The sequence below is a fragment of the Meriones unguiculatus genome, chromosome 8 (assembly GCF_030254825.1).
Source record: "Meriones unguiculatus strain TT.TT164.6M chromosome 8, Bangor_MerUng_6.1, whole genome shotgun sequence".
Classification (NCBI taxonomy): Eukaryota; Metazoa; Chordata; class Mammalia; order Rodentia; family Muridae; genus Meriones; species Meriones unguiculatus.
The window spans coordinates 61,444,018-61,466,775 of record NC_083356.1 but is presented as its reverse complement, the minus strand read 5'-3'; the positions used below and the strand labels follow the sequence as shown (position 1 = coordinate 61,466,775).

At 45.8% G+C, this 22,758-nt stretch overlaps 1 protein-coding gene across 7 annotated transcripts in view; it reads right to left on the bottom strand.

Moving 5' to 3' along the window:
- The window catches only part of Dpys (dihydropyrimidinase), a 74,110-nt gene extending 56,394 nt beyond the window's left edge, over positions 1 to 17,716 (bottom strand). For all 7 annotated transcript variants that reach the window (XM_060389517.1, XM_060389518.1, XM_021656468.2 and 4 more), the window contains exons 1-3: positions 17,316 to 17,716; positions 4,456 to 4,614; positions 365 to 544 (exon numbers count right to left, since the gene is read on the bottom strand). In XM_060389517.1, the coding sequence (XP_060245500.1) occupies positions 365 to 544; positions 4,456 to 4,614; positions 17,316 to 17,579 (603 nt within the window). In that variant the 5' untranslated portion in view covers positions 17,580 to 17,716. The remainder of the gene's footprint in view (positions 1 to 364; positions 545 to 4,455; positions 4,615 to 17,315) is intronic.
- Between the last annotated feature and the right edge of the window lie 5,042 nt (positions 17,717 to 22,758).

Below are 22,758 nucleotides of genomic sequence, written 5' to 3'. Positions count from 1 at the left end.
TCCTCTACAGGCATCTGCATGTACTCAGCACACACACACACACACACACACACACACACACACTGTCTCTCACACACACAAATAAATAAATGTAAAAGAAAATATCTCATATTTTTGTAGCAGTACATTTTTTAAAAATGGAATATAAGCAGCTGGTCAGAAAAGGAGAATTCTCCCAACCATGCAGACCCACTGACTAAAATCAAAGACAGTGACAAGTGAGCCATCTCTGGCATTTATGTGGCACAGGTAACCAGTGACTTAACTTCTGCCCTTGCGTGTGCTGAGTCTACCTCCTTGGACCGAATGTCTTAAACAGCAGCTATTTTCCTGTCTGTGGAAGGGCTGGAATGTGCACCCTCACCTCTGCAATCAGGACTCCGTTCTCAGCGTGCACCTGGGCGATTGCACCGACCTCCTTACACTGAGAGAAGGCTGCATGCATCTCTTCATCTTGTACCATGTACACATCCTTGTAGGCCATGAACATCTTGAAGGAGTTAACGCCTTTCTCTTGGGCGAGGGTTTTCATTTCTTCTTTTACCTAGTGGGTGACAGATACAACAACATGCCCCTTAAGTGATAATTTCATCATTCCTCAAAGATTACATTCAGAAAAAAAGCAAGCAAAACATGAGGGTGACAGTTGACCTCAGGAACATGCAGTTAAATCCACCGACTTTCTCCCAAGCTCTATCCCATTTCACCTGATGACCGGCTGCTGCTGTGAGGCCGGAAGTCATGGAAGAATGAAGAGCTTTCCCTGAAGTACTTTATTTCTATTCTTGAATCTAAAGTTCCCTGCATCCATCTTGCAATTTGAGGAGACTGTTCTAAAAAAGTGGCAACAGTTGCAAACATGGGTCTAGAAGATCTCAAACTATGTATGGTAAGAGCTGGGGCTCAGACCTCAAAGCCACAGGGTGAGTCTCAGAGGACCAGATTCGCCTGAGGAGGCACAGACCAAGTGTTGTGCTGTAGCGCCCTGGCAGAACAGCTGGGAGGTGTGAGGTCACAACTGGCCAGCTTCTGGACTAGCCATAGCTTGGGGATCTTCAAGGTTGTCAACTGTCAGAAGTAAACAGGTCAAGACTACCCAGTAAGAGACACCGAAGGACCAATGCAAGTCTCAAAACGGATGAGGACTTTCAAAGGAAAATTATTGGAACTTCTACAGGTTAACACACACTTCCATAGGTAAACACACAGCAAGCACAGCTTGAGTGTTGCTCATAGCTAATTTCCTCCAACTTGGTTCAGACAGGGACCAAGCCTTGGCACAGAGGGGAGCCTCAGAGAGGATGAAGTGATAAGATGGCTGTCCGCAGTCAGAAAGAGAAGCCTCCTGGGCAGCTAGCCCTTCCAGTCCTGCCTCGGGCTCTGAGAATTCTGCTACTAAACCACCCAGCCTCTGGTGTGCTGTTACAGCAGCCAGAGCTGACAAACATGTGTCCATTTGCTCCCATATCCACGTCCTGATTTTGAGTGAAATCCCTCTGTGTAGGTCTAGTTCTTAGAAAAATAGGCAGAGAGCCGGATATGCAGGTGCAGAGGGAAGTGCCAAGAATGGACATTGTTGCTAAAAGTTAAAGAGCCCTTCTTTGGGACAGTATTAACTAATCCATTTATCTTTTTTTTTTTTAAACTGCTCTTTAAACTATCCAGACAACTGTATACACCCATAATATAACAGAACACCCCTCCCCAGACAAACCTGAGGCGGAAAATAGCATCAACAATTCTTGGAGTAAATACACAGACAAAGGTTAACTTTCACTGCTGGGTGTGGTGGTGCTGCCTTTAATCGCAGCACTTAGCGGGCCGAAGCAGGTGAATCTCTATGAGCTCCAGACTTATCCAGGGCAGTCATGCTAGCTAGGTAGAGAGACCCTGTCTCAAAGAAACAACAAAATGTGCCAAGCTAGACATGTTAACACACAATGAAATCTCACCTCTCAAAGGTACAGGCAAGAGGGCAAGGGCAAGGCCTGCATGGGACTTGGTAGCTGGCCCCTCTCTCTGTTAAAGATGACAATGCAGACAGTCTCGCCAACTATTACAAACTGACTTGTGGGGTATCCCAGACTTATGATCAGCGCCTTGCTCAACCATCATTACACAAGCTTCCTCCTGCAGCAGAGGTGAACAGAGAGCCACAGCCAGACATTGCGCTGAGAGTGAGAGACCTCGGAACACTCAGCCCTAAATGGGATGTCTCCATCAAATCCCTCCCTCAGAATCCAGCAGCAGAAGAGGAAAGAGTGTAAGAGCTGGAGGGGGTGGAGGACGCCAAGAAAACAAGGCCCTCCTAATCAACATAAGAAAATCTGATATGAGGCCACAGAGATGGGAGCAGGCCTTCACAGGTCTGCACCAAGTCCTCTGTGTGCATAGTATGGCTTCCAGTTCAGTGTTTATTTGGGACTCCTGAGTGTTCAAATGAGTGAGTCTTTGATTCATGTGCCTTCTCTTGGGCTCTTTTCCGAATGTTGGTTTGTTTTGTCAACTTCAGTGCGATAGTTTTTGTTTTATCTTAATATATTTTATTTTGTACTGGGAGGCGGTGGTGTATACTTTTGATCCCAGCACCCAGGAGGCAGAGGCAGGAGGATCTCTGAGTTTCAGGCCAGCCCAGACTACAGAGTTCAATGATAGTCAAGGATACACAGAGAAACTCTGTCTTGGAAAACAAACAAGAATAAAAACAACAACAACAAAAATTATTATTATCTCTTAGAAGCCTGTTCTTTTCTAATGAGAGACAGAAGGGTCTGGATGTGAGGGGAGATGGAGAGGAAGTGTGAGGAGTAGAGGGAGGGTAAACTGTAATCAGGAGGGAAAAATCTATTTTCAATAAAAAGATTACAAAGAATCTTCATACAAGGAAAAACGTTTTAACAAATTGACTTGTGTGCCCTCTAACCCTATGGTAAAGTCCTAAGCCCTTGTTTAGAAGCCTGGTTACTGCAGACGTAATTGGTTATAATGATGTCATTGGCGTACATTGTAATCCCAGATGACTGGTGCCCTTGGGAAAGAGGAACCTGAGATGCAGGCATGTGCAAGGGGATGTAAACAGAAGCCAGAATGCTCCTTCTGCAAGGCTCACAGAAATTACCACAGATAGCCAGAAGCTGCTGGAAAAGCATGGGGTAGAGCCTTGGTCACAGCCTGGAGGACAACCCAATCAGCTGGATGTGTACCTTGGCATTCTATCCTTCAGACAAGACAGTAAGTTTCTATTGTTTGAGTCTATATTAAGCACTTGGTTACAGCAACACAAAAGGACCTGTATTTGGGGAATCTATGTACTTGTTAAAGTATGAAAAGGATTGGTAAAGGCTAACATTATTGCCTTTGCTCTCATAAAATAAGAGAGGGAGGACAAGAGTGAAGAGGAAAGAAAGGGAGGAAGAAGGGAATGAAGAAAAGAGGTAGGTCGGGATGAAAGAAAGGAAGGCTTGCTTTTAAACATGTAAAGTAGACAAAACTCATCACTTAGACATCATTTGGGGAGAAAAATCAACTCGAGCAGTGGACTGGAACCCTTGGAAGGATGTCTGCTGGGTTACCCGTTACAGATTGGTCCTTGTTCTATGTCATTTGGTATCTGAAAGGGAGGCTGGTGTATGACCTAGTCAATAATATCACCTCACCCTCCTCCCACCCCTAAAATTTCTGAATAAAGTCAATACGAAGAAATGAGTCAGGATTTAAATCCAGGGGAAATTTTCTTCCAAGGTGCGCATGCATGCGCACACACACACACACACACACACACACGCACGCACGCGCGCGCGCGCACACACACACACACACGCACGCACACACACACACACACACGCACACACACACACACATACTTTCAGTAGATTTCAGCAAATATTTTAATGGCTCTCAAAAATCATCTTTTCCATCTGAATCTTACCATCTTTCTCATGTTCTCAATAACTATCAGGCATGGAAGGGTGTTTTGAGGTGTGCTATAGATGGTTCTCAGGTGATAACAACAGCAGAGCCACACAGCTGGGGCCTTGGAATAAGGGATCCTAGCTTGTCTCCTCCTGTCAAGTGTGGGAATGGAGGCCTCCCACTTGAAGAAATTCTAAGCTTAGAATTTCTTTGCTGTCTTTCTCACAAATTAAAAATTCCAGGTGTGTGGAAGTTGGGAATCAGAGGAGACAATTCCTGGATCAAATACAGGATGATGCCGCTGTGAACAGGCATAATGGCTTTCCACTGTGTGCTTTATATGATGTTTTACTTGTAATCTTTCCCAGTACTCAGATTTCAACAGATTCAGAGGAATTTGCAGTGAAATTCCCCCCTCCAGTCCCAGTCACCCCTGAGGCAGGGCATCACCGGGGTTTGCCATTTGACTTCCAGTTTCTTGCTTTCATACAGAGCAACAGAAAAGGGGACCAAATGGAGCAAATTGGAAGCCAGCTGCCTTACCTTGTCACTCCACCATGTCACCGCCACGTGCAGACTGTAGTCACAGCAGACTTTGGGGTCTGCCCAGTTGCGCCAGGTCTCAAAGGCCTCAATGAGGGAGCCGCCTTTCTGAGGAATGGCGAAATCAATGATCATGGTGGTGCCTCCTGCCAAAGCAGCCTGGAATCACAAGAGGGTCCTGGCTGGTTAGCTGTCCATGTCTGGTTAGATCATCAATCAGGCTGTGAAAGCTACATCTACGGGCCCCTGGGCCGATCTGATGGCTCCAGGAAACACCAGAGATGCTGCTTTTTAAAAGACCCGAGGGGCATGACATAAACCCTTAAAAAACAGCTTAATCTGGTTTCCCACTGCTCTGGTTTTATCTTTTCATCTCTATCGTGACTATTTCAGCAGATTCCCAGTTGGACTCGCTCTCTCCAGTTGTGTCCTAAACATTTACCACACACCCTTAGTGCAGAGGGCATTTCCACCCACATTGGCTGCAAAGGTTGAGGAGGAGCAAATACAAGGGGAAGGCGCTCCCGTTCCAACAGCACAGGAGAGCGGCATCATTAGCAGTTACACTGTGTGCCTCATGGGAGCGAGAAGAGAAGATCTGGGATGTCCTCACCACGAAGAGCAGCCAAGAGTCTGAGGCGGTGAATGTGCAGAGTGCACTGTTCTGATCACTACACAGTGTTTACGCAGGTAGCGCGCGGCGTCCCATAAATCCATGGTTATTCCGCGCCAGCCGAATTTTAGAAAGCTAATGCTCCTTGTTGCCTCCGGGATGAAGTTTAATCTTCATAAACTTGGTCTCTGTGTCCCTGCACCCCGCCTCAACTCTCCACAGACCTGGTGGCATATTACACTACATTACAAGTAATTTAAAAACTATTACAAAAACAAATGCCTTTGGCTCATTATTTAAATTGATTTCATTTAAACGAAAATCACAAGGTGGTTAATGTATTTTTAATTGCTGTATTTAAACAATGTAGGTGAAGAAAACAAACATAATCATGAGAGTGGCGGCGGCCCAGCGGCCTAAAGCAGGACTCGGGGGCGCCCCAGCTCTACAGCACGGTGTTCAGGGCTACACCTTGCTGGTCTCCCGAGCAGTCTCTTACTTCCGAATCCTTTGATTCCTCACCCAAGAAGGGGGAGCTGCATCTAACCCTCAGCTAGAGAGAATGGTTCGTCTAGGACCGGCGCAGTGCGCCTCCTGAGAGCTGCTCTAGGAGTGAGCCTTTAGGACCGGCGCAGTGCCTTCGCACCATTTGTTTATAATTAGGAATTATTCCGCTTTTCTCACATCCATCACGGCTCATTTCCTGGGATGTGGCTTTGTGGCAATCCAAGAGGGACAGCGGCTTTCCAACCTCACACTGGACCTCAGAGGCAGCCGGTGCTCTCACAGCCTGGAATGTCGCCTCTGCGCTCCCTTCTCTCGCTCAGTTTGATATATTTTTATTCTTCCTTAAGTCACTTGGTGCATCTCCAATTCTCCCTGCTTTTAACTGCCTGACTGTACAGGAGACGCTACACTTTACTGCCACCGTTAAACAGCAGCGTCCTTATTCATGCGGAAAACACGTATTTGCATTTCCTGAGAAACTCCCATCACTGCGATGACGAGACTTGGAAAAGATCAGGTTTTCTATTTTTATTTGAATAGAGATTAATCTTGTCACCTTTTTCCTTTTTCAAGTGCCTTTCCAATACAACAAGGAGACCCTCGGGGTGGGGGGCATTTTTCTAGTAAAAAACTGTTAATTAAAGTGTTGGAAAAAAATGTATAGGTCTGCATATATAAAAACCCCGCCACGTGTGGGATGTAGAGAAATTAGATGCAGGGGTCCGTCAGAACATGGGGAATGGGTGCCATCACTCCTAGTGGACTAAAAATAAATCTGCGTGGGCTCAATTCCTTTACATACAATGGCATAGTAATTGCATATACAGGAGACACACCTCCTGTTGACACTCCTAGACTATTTATATTATGCAGTGCAAATGTTTTCTAAGTAATTGTTATTCTGTATTGTCTAAGAAAGAATGACTTGTTCACCATAAATCCATTAAAAATATTGTCAGGACACACGAGGAGGGTCGCAGAGAAAGGCTCTGTACTGCTGGCGAGAAGGTAGAATGACGCAGACACTTTGGAAAACAGCTCAAGTTCCTTAGAAAGGTAAACACGCGAGCGTAACCCAGTGAGCCTACTCCTCAGGACGGATGCACGGTCAGTGAGAACATGCCCACAAGTCAGTACTTGCTGCTAGGGCCAACAAGCAGAAACTTCCCAAGCGCCCACTAGCTGTCGAACAGGTAAACAACGGGGCAGTATTCACCCTTGAAAATGAATGATAGTGACCCCTGCCACAGCAGAGAAGAGCCTTAGAAAACACAAAGCCAAATGAAAGGAACCGGTCACGAAAAAGCACACATTGTACAATTTACAGAAAACGTTCCAGAGAGAAAAGCCCGTGAGAACAGGAGGTAGAATGGAGGCCCTGGGCTGAAGGAGATGGCACGAGAGGAGGATCGTACCTAAGGTGCAGTTTGGCAGGTGGAGGGACAAGGGTGATAGGAATGTCCTAAAGCTAACTGTGGTGATGTCTCACAGCTCTGTCCATAGTTCAGAAATGAGGACACTGCACAGTTAAATGGCCGAGTTGCATTTCATGTGAATTATTTCCCAATAAAAATGTTCTCAAAAAGACTTCACCACACACAACTACTACATGGATTGGAGGAAGCCTGAAGAGCCACACCAACAGCCCTGATTTCCTTCTTCTTCCCTCAGGGTGTGGATGGTCTTGAGCAGCGGTGCTCAACCTTCCTAATGCCACGACATTTTAATACGGCTCCTCGTGCTGTGCTGCTTCCCAAACACAACATTATTTTCCTTGCTACGTTGTAACTGTAATCTTGCTGCTATTATGGGTCATAATGTAAATATTTTTGGAGACAGAAATTTACCAAAGGGGTTGCTACCCATAGGTTGAGAACGAGCCACTGGTTTAGAGAGCCACTGGTTTAGAGAGCCAAGCAATGGTAATAAAATATACCGGAACAAGAGACAGCATATCCGCTTCTGCTATCAATATGGTAGTGAAATTCCAGATGCGGGAAATTTTTACTAATTGCCTGGAGGAGATACAGAAAAGGCTACTGGGAATTCTGAGAGAGAGATGAAATATCGGAGATCTGAGGAGGTTCGGATTTAAATTAAAAGTCAGACGTACACAGGGAAGCTGTAATAATGGGGATGGTACCTAGCACACAGGGCGTGGTTGCCAGGAGGGAGAACTAACCAGTCTGCAGCTTTGTACCTTTCCGTCACCTCTACAGCTCCTCAGGACTGCCAGCCTTAATTCAGTGAAGAGGAGACGAAGCAGAGAAAGCAGGCCAGGGCAGAGCCACTGTGTGTGAGCCTGTGTTCCTGGGGAAAGGGAGGTAAGGAGGGAGTCTCCGGGGGAGAAGGCAGCTGGGAGGGGAGTCAGAAATTCAGCGTCAAGGCCACCCAGCACTGTATAAAACAGCAGTGCCCAGAGGAGAAAGGCAGGACAGCGGTTTGTAGGGCAACAGAAGCCAAACGGGACTGGCCTGGGAAGACTCAGGCTACGTAACCACTGGCAGGGCAGAGAAGGAGCACCGTCAGGCTTTGAAGAAGCGTGAGCTCAGGGTAGAGCACCCTGAATGTGAGGTGCTTGGGTACTGGTCCATTCAGTGATATTTACAGCCGTGATACTGAGGCGCCATGAACAGGAGGAAGGAGCAGAGGCCATCTTGTAGCAGCTGCCAGGGATGTTCTGGGAGAGACAAGCAGGACCCAAGAAGAGAAGCTAAGGTAAATCCCCAAACACCAACAGGGCGAGAACCACAGCTCAGCCCAGACAAATGTCTTCACTGGGATTTCTGGGAGGTGTGGTTATAGGTCAGTTCCTTTTTCCTCTAGTAAACATTATTTTCAATGTCTGCTAACTTTTCTATTAAAAGACTAACTTTCTTATGAAAAAAATTTTACACTTTTATGAGACAAAGGCATAGAAAGAAGTTTATGATGTATAAATCACAGGCAGAGGTGTGGGTGATGGTCCTAGAAGACAGAAGGGCCACCACTCTTGTAAAACTAAAGCAGATCCCAACTTCTGGGGCTAATGTTAACATCCTCTAATTAGACCCAGGAAAGAGAACAGAGAGGAGCAATCTCTTGTTTCTTCTCCTTTTGGTTCCTCCTCCCCTCTTTTCCTCCCTCTCCTGTCTCCTCCCTCAAGACTGGGAATGACTTTGGATATTCTAGTCAATGGGGGCACTGTCTATTGCCATGAAACCATCATTTCTTTTGTCTTTACTCCTGATTGACAGTTCCTTCACTTGTCCGTTAGACAAACAAAGTGCTTTAACCTTTTCTAATCTTGGCTCATAAATCAATTTTCCCAGCTCCTAATTTCTTTGGCTGGTTGCCCTTGAAAGACTTACAATTTATCCAAACCCCTGTTTGGGAGACAAATGAAGATACCATGTCTTCAATATAAGCACAACAGAGCGCACCTAGAGATAAATACCCGCCCCCCAGAGGGTCATAATGACACATAACTTGAGTTCTTACTGAAGCATGTTCTTCTATTATTTTCCATATCTAAGTTCATCCTGAAAATGGTGACCTTGGTTCACTAAAATCTAATACAAGATACCCTCCCCAAAGAAAATACCCCCCAAAAAACGTCACAGTACAGTTTGGGCCTTGGGGAGAAGTGCTCTGGGCTGAACTGGTAGCTTTCTGTCATCACTAATATGTATGAAAATAGATTTTAAAATCTCAGCTTAAGTCCCAATCCCATAAGCATCCTTGGGGTTTGGAAGGCCCCTGCACATGCTTGCCTTCCAAACTCCATGGGTTTGAAATATTGAAGACACTATTGATCCAGCTTTGCACTAGGCTCTGAAGTGTCTCACTTGAGACACTTCCATTTTTTTCTGTAAACGCTTACACCCAGTCCCTATACAAAATTCCTCAAGGCCACCTCTGATCGATTCCAGGAGCCCCTCCACCTTCTGCGTTCTCACCGCCCATGTCCTGTGTCACTTTCTGATAGCCTAACTAGATAAACTAGTGCAGAAGAAAAGAAGAAGCAAGATGGTAAATGAAAGAGGAAAGAGAAGAGTGATACATGGCCTAGGAGCGGTTTGGATTCTTTCCCCTCGGAGTGTTCAAGAGACAATGGACTGGAGGGTAGGGAGGTCCACCTGCTCCTGAGATGTGGGCCTTCCAGGCTTTCCTTGACTTTCTCTGCTCCTAAGAGGAAAGAGCAGCTGTTACACAGCCTTAAAGGTCCTGGTGGGTCTCATGTCATACCTGGATGCTCAGCTTTCTATTGTAGTCTCCTCCCAACCTATTCCTGCCTCTCTAACAGTGTGGTCCTTTCCTGTCTGAGGCTCAGTCCTTTCCACTTCACTTTCTTCCCTCCCTTTGCCTCTTCTCTATCTTACCTAGTGATTGATTCTTTTTTGAATATATTATTTACAATTTATTTACTTTTTATCACACTGTAGGCCCCTCCCTCATCTCCTCCTGTTCCTACCCTCCCTCCCTTGTTCCCCCCATGTTTCTCCCCTATTGTGATTGATTCTTAACCTGGGTCACATGCTAGAATCCTCCAGGGAACTTTGACCCTACCCTTGAGATTTACTGATGTTACTTCATTTCTGTATGCCCTTTGCCCATCACAGTGCTTGGCTCATAAGTGTACTCTAAAGTGTTTAAGGGAGAAGAAAGGGAGGACCAAGCTGCTCAAAAGTTTTGAGATTGAGGGAAGATGACTGACTTTTCTATTCATGATTTGGGAAAACTATGCATTTTGCTTGTTGGTGGAAATGCCATTTCCCAAAAGTTATGGCTACCCTTCTCCTAGATCCTTCCATCTGAACGTGGAAAGCAGACTCTGAGCATGTCTGAAGGCTGAATGTCCAATGATGTGCGATGTTCATCAGGAGCCACAGTGTTGTCTGTTTCCCCGCCCCCGCCTTGGCTGCCTCCTTGAACTTGAAGGTGAGACCCTATTGCTGAAGATGCCATACACTTCAGACACAGGACTTGGACAATCCAGCTGAAACTGAGCTGGAAGCCTCGTCCTTGGGGACTGTAGCTTATAATATCAGAAGGTTCTATGCATGCCAAGAGAGATGTGTAGTTGGTAGTTCCTCTCAGGGGTAAACAAATGAACCTCAACCCTGAGAATGCCTGGCATGCAAGATACCCACAGTGCTGCAATAGTGCCACTTTTCTTTTGGGGGTTACCAATACTTATTTATTAGAGAATTCATGTCTGGATAGATCATAGACCAGAGAGAAAAACCCACTACTGCCATTTTCCTAAACCAATGTAATTTCTAAATATATTTGAAGAAATTGTTAATATTAGTTGGCAGCTAGGGATCGAAAATATGCTACTGTAGCATAAAAATTATTTTGAGCTAAAGACATTTAAAGATAGGTATTTTCTGTTCTCTCATTTCTGCCGTCAAATAGAGCTGCCCCGAAGAACACAATTATTTTAAGAACCCAGTCCAAGAGTTTTGCATCAGGGGTGGGTGACTCATCACTGTGGTCTAGAAGCCTAAATAGACATCATGGCAAAACTGTCCTTTCCCTCATCTGTTTCTCTATAGTTTATTTGTCTTTCCTAAAACTCATTTGCTTTTCCATATATGCATACCTCCTCCCTAACTACTTTTATTAGGAAGTCATTTGTATTCTTGTCAGCACCACTTTTCCCTCTCCTTTTCAAGTAGCTATATAATCCCCCAGTTCTAAACAATTTCTGGAAGCACATTTCTCCACAAATCCCCACCTACATGCATAAATTTTCTTAAAAATTCATCTTCTCTGGCAAAACTCATTTTTGCCATTTTAATTTTCTCGTTCCCGAATACAAGCCAAGATGTTAAAGACGGTCTCCCTGACAGTACCACGGAAACCTTCATTTAGACCACCTTTGTTGAACATTGAGCATACTTCAGTCACACAAATGAGGAAGAGAGTCTGCAATTAAAAAATATGGAGCGTTTGTGTCTGAACAGCAAAAAGAAGGTCACGTTCTGACTTAGAGGGTTCCTAATACACACAGTGCCCCTCTAGAGGCCAAATCCCTAGTCAACATCAGAGTTCCAAATTCATCCTTAAGATGTCATTTCTCCCCCTTTTGAAGTCCAAAAGCTAGTTTTATGATCATTAGTTAGACATGCTTTTAAAAACACACAATGGCAAATGCTCAGAGCAAGAACAGTCAAACAGTAACACAGTAAGAACACAAGGCTTAGTCTCTCTGGTAAATTAAAGAAATGAGATAATTAGGAAATGTTATTTTTTTTCTAATAAATTGACATAGCTTTTTAAGGCCAATATGTAGCAATGGCCAGGATGCTGTGAAATGTGGGCAGTAAAAGAACACAAGCTATGAGCAGTCTGAATGTATCAAAATCCTTTAAGATGGCCAACATTTGTCTGTCCTGGCATGGCTTTCTGGGAATGACTTCCCAGGTAACTAGCAAGCATATGAAGCATATGAATGATGACTGACATATCTGGCTAGGTTACACACTAGCAAACAAAACAACAACAGCAAGTCCCCTAGAAACAGCCATAGTGCCTACCATGGAGAAGAGAGTGTAGCCAGCAGAAGCTGGAGAAACAGAAAGAAAAGCGTAGAAAGTGGGTACCTTTGGCTTGCAATGCCCTGACTTTGCTCTGGGCCATCCAGCTGTGATATCAGAAGATGGTAGAAATACACCTTGCTACTCAAGGGATATGAAAGATAAAAAGATTGAGGCAGTCTGAACAGGAATGATGGGTCACAAAGCTGTACATACCTGTAGCATTTAATGACATAGGTAATAAACATTTAATGAGCACAGCTAACTCCGGAGACATCGAATAAACACATGCTTATATGTTTCCTACAAAGAAAAGTCTGAATGGATAGGTAGAAAAACCTTAAGACTGCAGGTCATCTAAATACTATTTTTCTTTATTGTGTTACATATTTTTATTTTTAAATGCTATGTATCATACTAATACATATTGAGTGCCTATAAAAGCAGATGCTGAGACTCTTAGCCAAACTTTGGGCAGAGGGCAGGGAATCTTATGAAAGAAGGGGGAGATAGAAAGACCTGGAAGGGACAGGCACTCCACAAGGAGAGCAACAGAACCAAAAAATCTGGGCACACGGGTGTTTTCTGAGCCTGATACTCCAACCAAATGTAGAACCCCTGGACAAATGTAGCCCATGGCAGCTCCGTGTCCAAGTGGGAACCCTAGTAATGGGAACAGGGACTGTCTCTGACATGAACTCAGGGGCTGGCTCTTTGATCACCTCCCCCTGAGCGGGGAGCAGCCTTACCAGGCCACAGAGGAAGACAATGCAGCCAGTCCTGATGAGACCTGATAGGCTAGAGTCAGATGGAAGGGGAGGAGAACCTCTCCTATCAGTGGACCAGGGGAGGGGCATGGGATTGGGAGGAGATGAGGGAGGGGGCTACAGCTGGGATACAAAGTGAAAAAATTGTAATACATAAAAAAATAAATTAAATATATATATGTAAAAAGAAAAAAAGAAAAAACAGAAAAGACTCCAACACCTTACTAAGAGCTGGATAGTACGTATATATTGGTTTTAAAAATACTTTTAACAGCTTTTGTTAATTGAATTATTTATCTAATGAAATGCTGACAACCCCAAGGCAGGAAGTGATGTGCTGGAGGTCACTGGGTCAGCCACCCAGCTCTTTAGCTAAGTCTAGTTCTGGCAAGCGATAGAAAAGGGGATTTCAAGGTTTCTTTCACAAGGTGAGAAAGCTCTATAAATACAACTGTAAAAATGCTTAATCACACACCTTGGAAGTAATCGCCCTCATGGCATTTCACCAAGACGTTCCAAAGCAAAGCTTAATTTCCTTTCTCTATACTCTTGAGAACTTTCTGTCCTTTAAAAAAAGAAGAGAAAAGAGAAAGAAAAAGGTAGAAGAAAACAGAAAGGAAGAAAAAGAAAAAAGTATGCTGGGCTGTTTCCCCCAGTTTTTAGGAGGACGGGTCTTCTGCAGCTACATGCCAGCCTCCCGCCCCGGGCCTTGTCTCAACACGTATTCACATATTTGAAGACTTGCAGAATTCTTATAATTCATGCTTTTATCACAGAGTGTAGTAAAGAGCCAAGATGAAATTACTTTCAGGTTTACTGAATTCACAATATCTACTGATTTAAAAAAACAATCACATCATTTTCTCTGTGGCTCCTGAATTCTTGGAAGAATCGCTCGAAATCTAGTGTAAAAGGACAAAATGAAATAAGACTCCCTCAGAGCAGAATACCATCTCCTCTAGTTATATCAGGCAGAGAGCTTTTACCTGTAATTACGTAAATCCATTACAGGATTCACAATGCCTGACATAAATTAGAGTCACAAATACATAACCTTTAGTTGACCTATGTTTCATTCTTTAAACTGGGCCCCATCACAATCAAGTGATCAGTACAAAGAACACCACAAACAGTAACCCTTCGATGTGTCAGATATTAAAATTGTTCATCCTTGTGGCTGCAGAAAGCAAACAGCTTCGCTCTACCTTTTGGGCCCATCTCCTGAAAGCATAATACATCATATTTACATTGTGACTTTCTGTGCATAAGGCACTCCTTTCTAAGTCCTTGAAGATGATGTGGCTATAAATGCATATTTGGATGCCCTATGAATATAATACCTGTGATAAGTATTCATTTTGATAACTTTAACGCCTCCAGCGTTGGGAAGGTGAAGAGCAGAGCGACTGTATTTCCTGAGGATGGCCTGGGCATTGTTTCTGAGAATTCCACCTTACTTTAACACAAAAGTTACAGCTGTCTCATCCATCCTTGGCCACTGATAGATCAGAACATTGGATGTTTTCCCAAAAGCACAGAGCTCTAAAGGTGGAGTCAAGCTGGGCTGAATTTTGAAAAGCTGTTGACTTGGACATTTCCTAAGTATTCCACCTTAGGCAGGTAACTTGTTTAAATTACTTTTTTGGTTGCTGAAAATATAGATGGTGGTACCTACGATTGCAAAGCATAATGCATAATTTAGCCAATTGGTATACAGCGTGTTCTTCATGGGATAAATGTCAGGGAACAGCCCCAGAAGGGTGTTTCTCCAGGCATTGAAATATGTAATGTTCATTCTTTACAAAAGGTCTCTTTGACCCTAATTCCACAGACCAAGCGTGGGGTTGGTCTGGAGCTACTGTGTATTCAGGTGTTTATTGCTCCTCCCCCACCTTCTCACTGTTCCCTGTAACTGAAATGACACTTGTTAACCACGCCCCCTACCTTATCCCTGACTGGCCAAGAAAATGCTGACACTGGCCTAGTGGGAGAGAGGGGGTGAAGAGAAGGTTGGAGGGCTTGAGAGAGTAGGAATATGAGGAGGAGCAGGAGGAGGGGGAGGAGGAAGGGGAAAGAGGAGAGGAGCCGATTCCGGGGAAGATTGTAACTGCCGGTTTTGGGGACTTCGGATGGGTGGACGATAAACTATGAGTTTACTATGCTCAGCTCTGGGCTTAGCTTTTGAATAAATCAGAGTCTCCGTGTGTGGTCATTTGGGGGAAATTGCTGACTTAGGAGTAACTAAGCTTTAGCAATATATGGGTGAATATTAACTATTTAAATTCATCTACAACCAAGGACTCAACCCTGCCTTGAGAACTGTTGTGAAGACTAGGAAAGAAGACAAATGGACCCCATGGTGCCTCCTTCCAGAATGAGGACCAGTGTCCAAGTGTGTGTGGGCCTGGGTCTCCCTCATTCTGCTCCCTTATGGCGTCTCATCTTTTTCCAGGCCTTTCTGAACCTTGGGATCCATTTTTAAGATCAACATCAGCAATTCAGCACCTTTGTGAATACTCTTTAGTACTTAGCAGACACTGTGTTTACAAAACCCTTGACCTTACTCTCTCGGCTCATATCATTTCCTGCTTAACACACTTAAGAATTAAGAATATGTTTTGTTTCATGCTTTTACAATCTTTAAAAAGAGAACTACCTAAAGAGAAAGCTGCTGGGTAAGTCCCTTCCTGCTCTGGCAGCATTCTTTCACACGCTGCAAGGAGAAGCCTTCTCTCTTTGCTGTAAAAATTCCAGAACGTTCAAGGAGCAGGTAGAAGAGAAAGACTCAGCTGCCTGGACCTCAGGACACACACAGCTGACCCTAAGAAAGCGAAGACATGCCTCCTGTCCTCAGTATTCCAAACTCCTCCGTGCAGCTTGCCCCGTCTGGAACCCTCATCAGCCGGAAGGGAGGATGCTGAGGTGAGTGTGGCAAGTGGTGGAGAGGACCACTGCTCCCCACTCTGCAGATGGGGGTCCTCAAGGTCATCCCTGACAGCAGTGACCTACGGTCAACGACAGGTCTGCAATGACGGAAAAGGCTCATACTGTAAATATTTGCTGGTCACAGAGCTTCTATCCAGCCTTATATGCCATAGGCACACACATGACAAAACGATGTCAAGAATCCACAGTATACAAAATTAAGAATGAGGAAATAGATCAAAACATCGGTGGGTGATATTTTTCTTCTTTCTACTTATCTATTATCATTCTACTTATCTGTAATTGTGAATTGTTCCAGTAGCTGACAAATTCTTCCCAAATGTAAAAATGAATTCATGACGTTTTGTAAAAAGGGAAGAAGGTATATTCGTGATACAATACTCTTATTTTGAAAGGAGACATCAGTCTGTCCCGTGAAAGAAGATACTTATTAGGACGATGGTAGACACTAATAAGTAACTAGGGAGACACATTCCAAATGTTGCTTTAGGCAGCGTGCCCCGGACCCTGCGTCAAACCTGCCTGCCTTTCTCTGTTAACTGTTCTGTGAAATCACAGAGGACGGGGGAGGCTCATGGGGGCAGGTGTGAGGAGGGTCAAGGCGTTGGGAGCCGGGCTCCGAGAGCCTGTTGGTCCATAGCAGGCGTCTGTGGCTGGACAGGGTAAGGCGCGGTCCTGCCTGACCCGAATTCCGGGAAGAACCTGGCCTGGAGGATCAGCGTATTTTCCCTTTGGAAGAAGCCACCTCGCTCAAGGCAGAGCAGAGGCGAGACTTAACTATGGCGAGCGTAGGCGTCTTTAGCCTAGGCGCTGAGAACGCAGCTTTAGTTTCTATAAAGCTGCCTTGCTAACCCCATGGGGTTTTCAGAAGCTATGGGAAACCTCTGGGCCCGTTTCTTTGGTCTGAGCTTTTGTCTTCCTTTAGAGCCTTCCTTTCAGGTCACCTGAACGAGCGGGTGGTAGAAGGGGTTGGAGAGTCACCTTGGTGTGAGTGACTTCCAGAAAGAACACTCCTGGAACACTTTTGTCTTCAAAATCTTACTTCTGCAGGGCGGGAAGGGTGTGGCGCGGACACTGTGGGCCTCACCCAGGCCTCCCCAGACAGCAGAACGTTCTCGGTGGGTAGGCGGAGTTCCTGCTGGTGGCTGGAGTGGAGAACCGGGAGAAAAGGCTGGGAAGGCCTATTTGAAAACAAACAGGCCAGCTGGATGGGCAATGCAGGAGATTTGGAAACCGCCGTGAACTGCGGGGAGGGAGAGAGGGGAATTCCAGACACCAGGAGATGGCGCCTAGGAAACGAGGGCAAGGAAAGAGATGGCCGCCAGAGTGCCAAACTACCCAGTGTAGGCGCAGAGGGGCCGTCTGCTGGGCTGGCTCCACAGACCACAGCATCCAACACCTCCGCCCCCGGTGGGAGTCCTTCCGAGCACAAAGGAAGCTCAGAGTCTCCCTCCACGCCAGCCCAGGAGCGAGCGCGCCGGTTACAGGCCTGTGGTTGGGTACCTTGGTGCCCTCGTGGAAGTCGTCGACCGACTGCGAGCCCATGAACGGGAACTGCATGTGCGTGTGTGTGTCGATGCCTCCAGGCAGGACGAGCTTGCCCGCCGCGTCCAGGATCCGCAGCCCCCGGGGCGCGTCCCCGAGGGGCAGCAGGCCCGGCCCCAGCGCGCGCACCACGCCGTCCTCCACCAGCACATCGGCCACTTGCGAGAAGTCATCGTTGACCACACGACCGCCGCGGATGAGAAGCCGTTCCTGCGATGCCATGGCCAGGGCCGCTGGGGAGTCTGTTCGCCCAGGGCGGCAAGCAGAGCCAATTCCCCCTCCGCGGGGTTGAAGGCCGGCTGATCCCTGGCTGACCGAGCTGGCCTCAGGTGTGGCTCCACCCCAGGGGAGGGCTGGCCTGCCACAGGCCCACAAAGCCGAGCACAGCCCCAGGTGTCCTGTAGCAGGGAGGCTAGATGTCTCCTGAGTTTATGAGCCAATAGCGGGGAGAGGTCTTGGAATTTGAAGACTGCAGCTGGGGCTTGCCTTCCTAGGAAAGGTATTTTAGTGAAAGAAATGAAGCTGGTTCCTTGGCGAGCACTGTCAGGAACCTACAGAGTCTACAGCACCAGCCACAGTAGCACCTCAAGACAGACACATTTGACCTAGCTCCTTTTTCACGAGTCAGGAGCAAACCCCGGCAGTCTCCTGATTGGCAGGCTGTGCTGGCATGTTTGGGATTCTGGTCTCCAGGTAGATAAGCAAAGGAGAGGATGGGCTGAGCCGGCCTGTGAAAGGGCTTGGGGCGGGGTATGACACGGGACAGACAAGGAGCTGCCAGAGGGAAGGCCTGAGAGAGCTGATAAAGGCAGGAGTGATGGATAATCTTGATTCTCAATTTGACGCGACCTAACCGGAGAGATGGACCTCTGGGCATACTTGTGTCAAATTTCCTGAAGCATCTCTCAGACGATGCACACCTCAAAATATTAAAAATAAGAAAACACACACACACACGTATATATGACCCATAGATTTGGTTGTCAAGCCAGGAATGAAAACACCAAAACCTCAGGAAGGTTATATAATTATTGTCAAGGGCCCTTTGTGTGCCCGTGAACGGGTAATTATGTACACAATGAAACCCCTGTGAGCTGTGTGGATCAATGCCGCCACCGGAGACTGAGACTGGATGTCCCTGCTGCAGTGACGTTGGCTCTCTCCAAAACTGTCCAGGTGAATTATTCCAAAGGTTTCTTTATCTTGGACACTTTACATCATGACACAACACAAAACAAACTTCCCGAGTGTAATTAACTCAAAGTTCTGTCAGAAGAGGGGCTTGTGCATATCTCGGAGTCGGGAGGAAATGGCTTGCTGAGATCTGCAGGTGCTGAGAGAGAGAAAAGGGCAGGTTTAAAGACGGATGCTACCTAGTAGAGTAAGAAGGCTGCCATGGTCTGGAGCCACCATCCTTAGTCAGCACCTTCAGGGCAGGAGGCTGAGCCTGGACAAGAGTGCTCAGTGGGCCAGCTTGCGCTCCACACATGTTGCCTGTCTCTGCAGACACTCTAGGTCCCTGACCCTGTGTGGGGAGAGAACTTTCTGGTCTGATAATGAGCTTCTATCTGGACGGTTGCTGAATGCAGGATTTGGAGACACAGGAAGAACTGAGGGTTGAAAGGGGAATGAATGAGGGACTGAAAGTCAAACTCTGGCTTTGATATAAACTCTATGCAGCTTGGGCAGGACAGTCCAGGGCCTCATCCTCCTCATGTGACCAGTGATAGTTAGGCGGACAGAAGTTTGTAAGGCCGTCCTTCGTTAGTCTTCTACAGTCTGATAGTCTTCAAAGAGAGGCCGCCGGTTTTTCTAGAATGAAACTCCCCTGAAGTCTGGAGCAGTGAGCCGGAGCTTAGGTTTGTTTTCCAGTCTAAGGAACATTTGATTTCTGATTCTTCCTCCTGGGTCAAAAGGTTCAGCTTGGAAAGGAGCTGTGGAAAGGCCTGGTGACAGCAGGCACCTATGGGACAAGTGTCAAGGTTGGAATATTTGTGGCGCGTGTTTTGAATGTGGACTGTCCTTCAAGGCTCCTGTGCTTGGATATTTGGTCTCCAGCTCATGGAGGTTTTGGAAACCTGTTGAATCTGGGGTGGACGCAGCCTCACTTGAGAGGAGTGAGTTACCAGGCGGATGCCTTGAGGTGTGTAGTAGCCCCCCATCCTGCCTCTGCTTCAAGGCTGCAGATCCATGCTTTGTATCCCTGCTGCTCTCTCCAGGACACTCTGTCCCCCTGACTGCAAGGCAGAAGAAACCCTTCCGGAAGCTGCTTCTTGTCAGGCACTTGGTGCAACAAGAAAGGTAATTAACATTTATCCCTTTCGAATCGTATTGGCTCTACCTCTGTCCTTATATCACTTCTGCTGTGTGAGGACACATTAATTCCCTCTGGGGGTAGCCCTCACCAGAACAGCCAGCAACTAAACTTTGTGTTTCCCAGTCTCCAGCATTGTGAGAAATGAAATGCGTCACTTGTGAATGACCCAGTCTCATGTGTTTTGCTATAGCAGCAGATGGACTAAGAAATCAGGACTGCTTTCAAAGTCCTTGCACTGCAGCTGGGACATTTTTATCATTGCTCACCGGTAAAGGGCAAGACAAACAGGAATGGCCACAGGGTTCTCTAGAGCTGTTGAGACTGGTCCATTGCAACCCCAGGAGGCACCCATCCCCAAAGCACCACTCCGGAGAGCTGCAGATGGTAAGGTCTGCGAGCTCACGTTGTCAGTATCGGGTTAGCTTTGGCACCTGCATACTTTTATGTACTCCTCCTAGCAGTTATCTGAGATAAGTACTATGCTGCCCTTTAACACACAACATGTTTGAGGTCAAATGCTTTGTTTTAGGTCACAAAGTAGCAAATAGCAGAGGCAAGGCTTTCAAGAACCTTCAACTCACTCATCATGGAATCTATCTCATCAATCACTCTCTAGTTTTAAAAGTCATCTGAACTTGGGCCAGGGATGAAGCTCAGTCAGTAGTAGGTTGTTTGCTTACGGTATGCTACTTTAAAACTTTGTCATCACACATGCCTGTGATCCTGGCACTCGTAAAGGCTGCAGGATCAGGTCTCCTCAGCCACACAATATGTTTGAAATCAGGCTGGGCCTCATACTAGGTCATAAGCACACACACACACACACACACACACACACACACACACATGCATATATATGAAAGCCCTTAGTGTCAAGGTCGTAAAGCTAAAGGCAGACTGCACTGGGATTTATTGAACTTTCAGGGGAACCCTGAGAGTCTCTGGTTGGAGTCAGGGGAGCAGGCTCCACCTCAGAGCCACTACAAGGTTATGCTATACTTACAAAGACAATGACAATGGTAAGATTGGTGACCTGGGTGTGAATCAGGCACACGCCTGGACAGGCAAGGCATGGGCCTCTGCCTGAAGAAAAAGTGAAGGTGATGGGGTTGTTTCTCTACTTCCTCATGAGACACATAACTCACATTAAATATATTTGTCTGAACAAAATATCTTCTGCACTATTATTGCAGACAAGCATAGTGACTGTGTTGTTGTAGGGGAAAATAATATGTCAAGTTACCATCTCTTCAAGGTCACAAATCTGTGATGTTCTGGCAAGCAGAAGCTGTACGTTGTTTGGAATGCAGTGGTCTGCTGCATGTAAGCTGTAAGATGAACTCACTAATGTTTCCTTTTTCCTTGGTGCAGTGGGACTCTAAGGAGGATTTAGTCTGTATTGACATTATGTTTGAAGTTACTGACCGAAAGCCTTGCAAAGCAACTGCAATTCTGATGTGTACCACTAGATGGCTCTGTCCTGTCCTGGCGTGTCAGGCAAATATGCTCTCTACTGACCCAGAACATGGCCATGACTGCTTTTGAAACCATCTGGGCTTCTGGTTTCATCCTTGCCATCCCAATGCCACTCCTTGGGATCGCATAGCTACATGCACACATGGTTTGTTAGACTTTCCTCAAATATGACTAATTCATCTTCTTATGGACATCTGTAAGTTAAATTTTATATATGAAAATATTGACATTCTAGGTTTATACAAAGCTTCCTTTTTCATTGGGAAAATTTTCCATATTTTGATAAAGAAAAAATACATTGAAAGTCATTATTCACCTAAATAAGATTAGCAACAGGACTCTTCCATATAATGAGTTTCTGTCTTGCATATCCAACATTAAGTAATTCACCTACATTTGATTTTCATAATGTTATTTAGGACTTAGTTTTCAAATCAGCTATACTGTTTATACCAAATATAGTTGATATCTATTTGAAATTTGTGGAAGGTCAAGATGCTGATGGCACCATTTACATGAATAAAAAAAAGCAATGACATAAATTCCAGTAATCTGTAACATCTTTGAAATTTTTGCATCCTGTAGTCATTGTTCCCCATTCCTTTGCATCTACTTTACAACATTTGAATTTTTCTTTGGTAACGTATCATGGCACACGACACATGAAAAATCTGCACAGATGGCTTTTTTTTGGGGGGGGATATATTTTTATTGTCATAACCTAAAAACTTGGATATTCCTTACAAGAGAACAAAAGCATACTGATTATAAAGGGAGTATAAGTCCGCAGTTCCTCAAGGCATTTTCATTTGCTGTAATTTTTAAAATGCGAGCACCCTTCTGACGGGACAGAGGAGTTCCCAGTTCATAGCTCTGCACTGAGGAGCTGAAGAGGAAACACAAAGACAAAAGGACTGCAGCACTTCCCATTGGTGTCAGTGAGCTCATGCTTTTCACAAGAGCCTTGGATAGTTGTCCATCCAAGTGACAGAACCAGACCAGGGAAGGCTTGCGGCTAGCAAGCCCTTCTCTTCTTACTCAGCCCAGTCTTGCCGGGGAGAAGCCTTTTCCATTAGGTATGTGCCACGTTAGCCAGCTCCAGGAAAGACAGACCAAGAGCAGAGGCCAGCCAGTCTGTACTGACTGTCAGCCATTTTGACAGGAGATCGGGATTCTAGCTGGCAGAAAATTTGGTCTACAATTGAGAGAGGTGGTCTAGCTCCCCCCTCTACGGAAGGCCTGTTGTAGACATGGAAGAAAGGGTGATCCAAGGCAGGGCTCACAGTGTCCAACAAGGGTAGAGCCAGTTAAAGCAACACGTGGTTTAAGATAAACCCTCCATAAATATCTGTGAACTGTTGGGTGAAAGTGAAGACCTGAGGCATGGTTTAAGCCTTTTCATAGGTTCTTTCATTTCTACAAGGGCGCCACAGTAGCTGGGTGTGGTGGTGGACACCTGTGATCCCAGCACTCAGCGAGGCAGAGGCAGGCAGATCTCGGTGAGTTCGAAGCCAGCCTGGTCTACAAAGCGAGTCTGGGACAGCCAAGGCTACACAGGGAAACCCTGTCTCAAAAAACCAAAACAAAAAACAAAACAAAACAAAACAA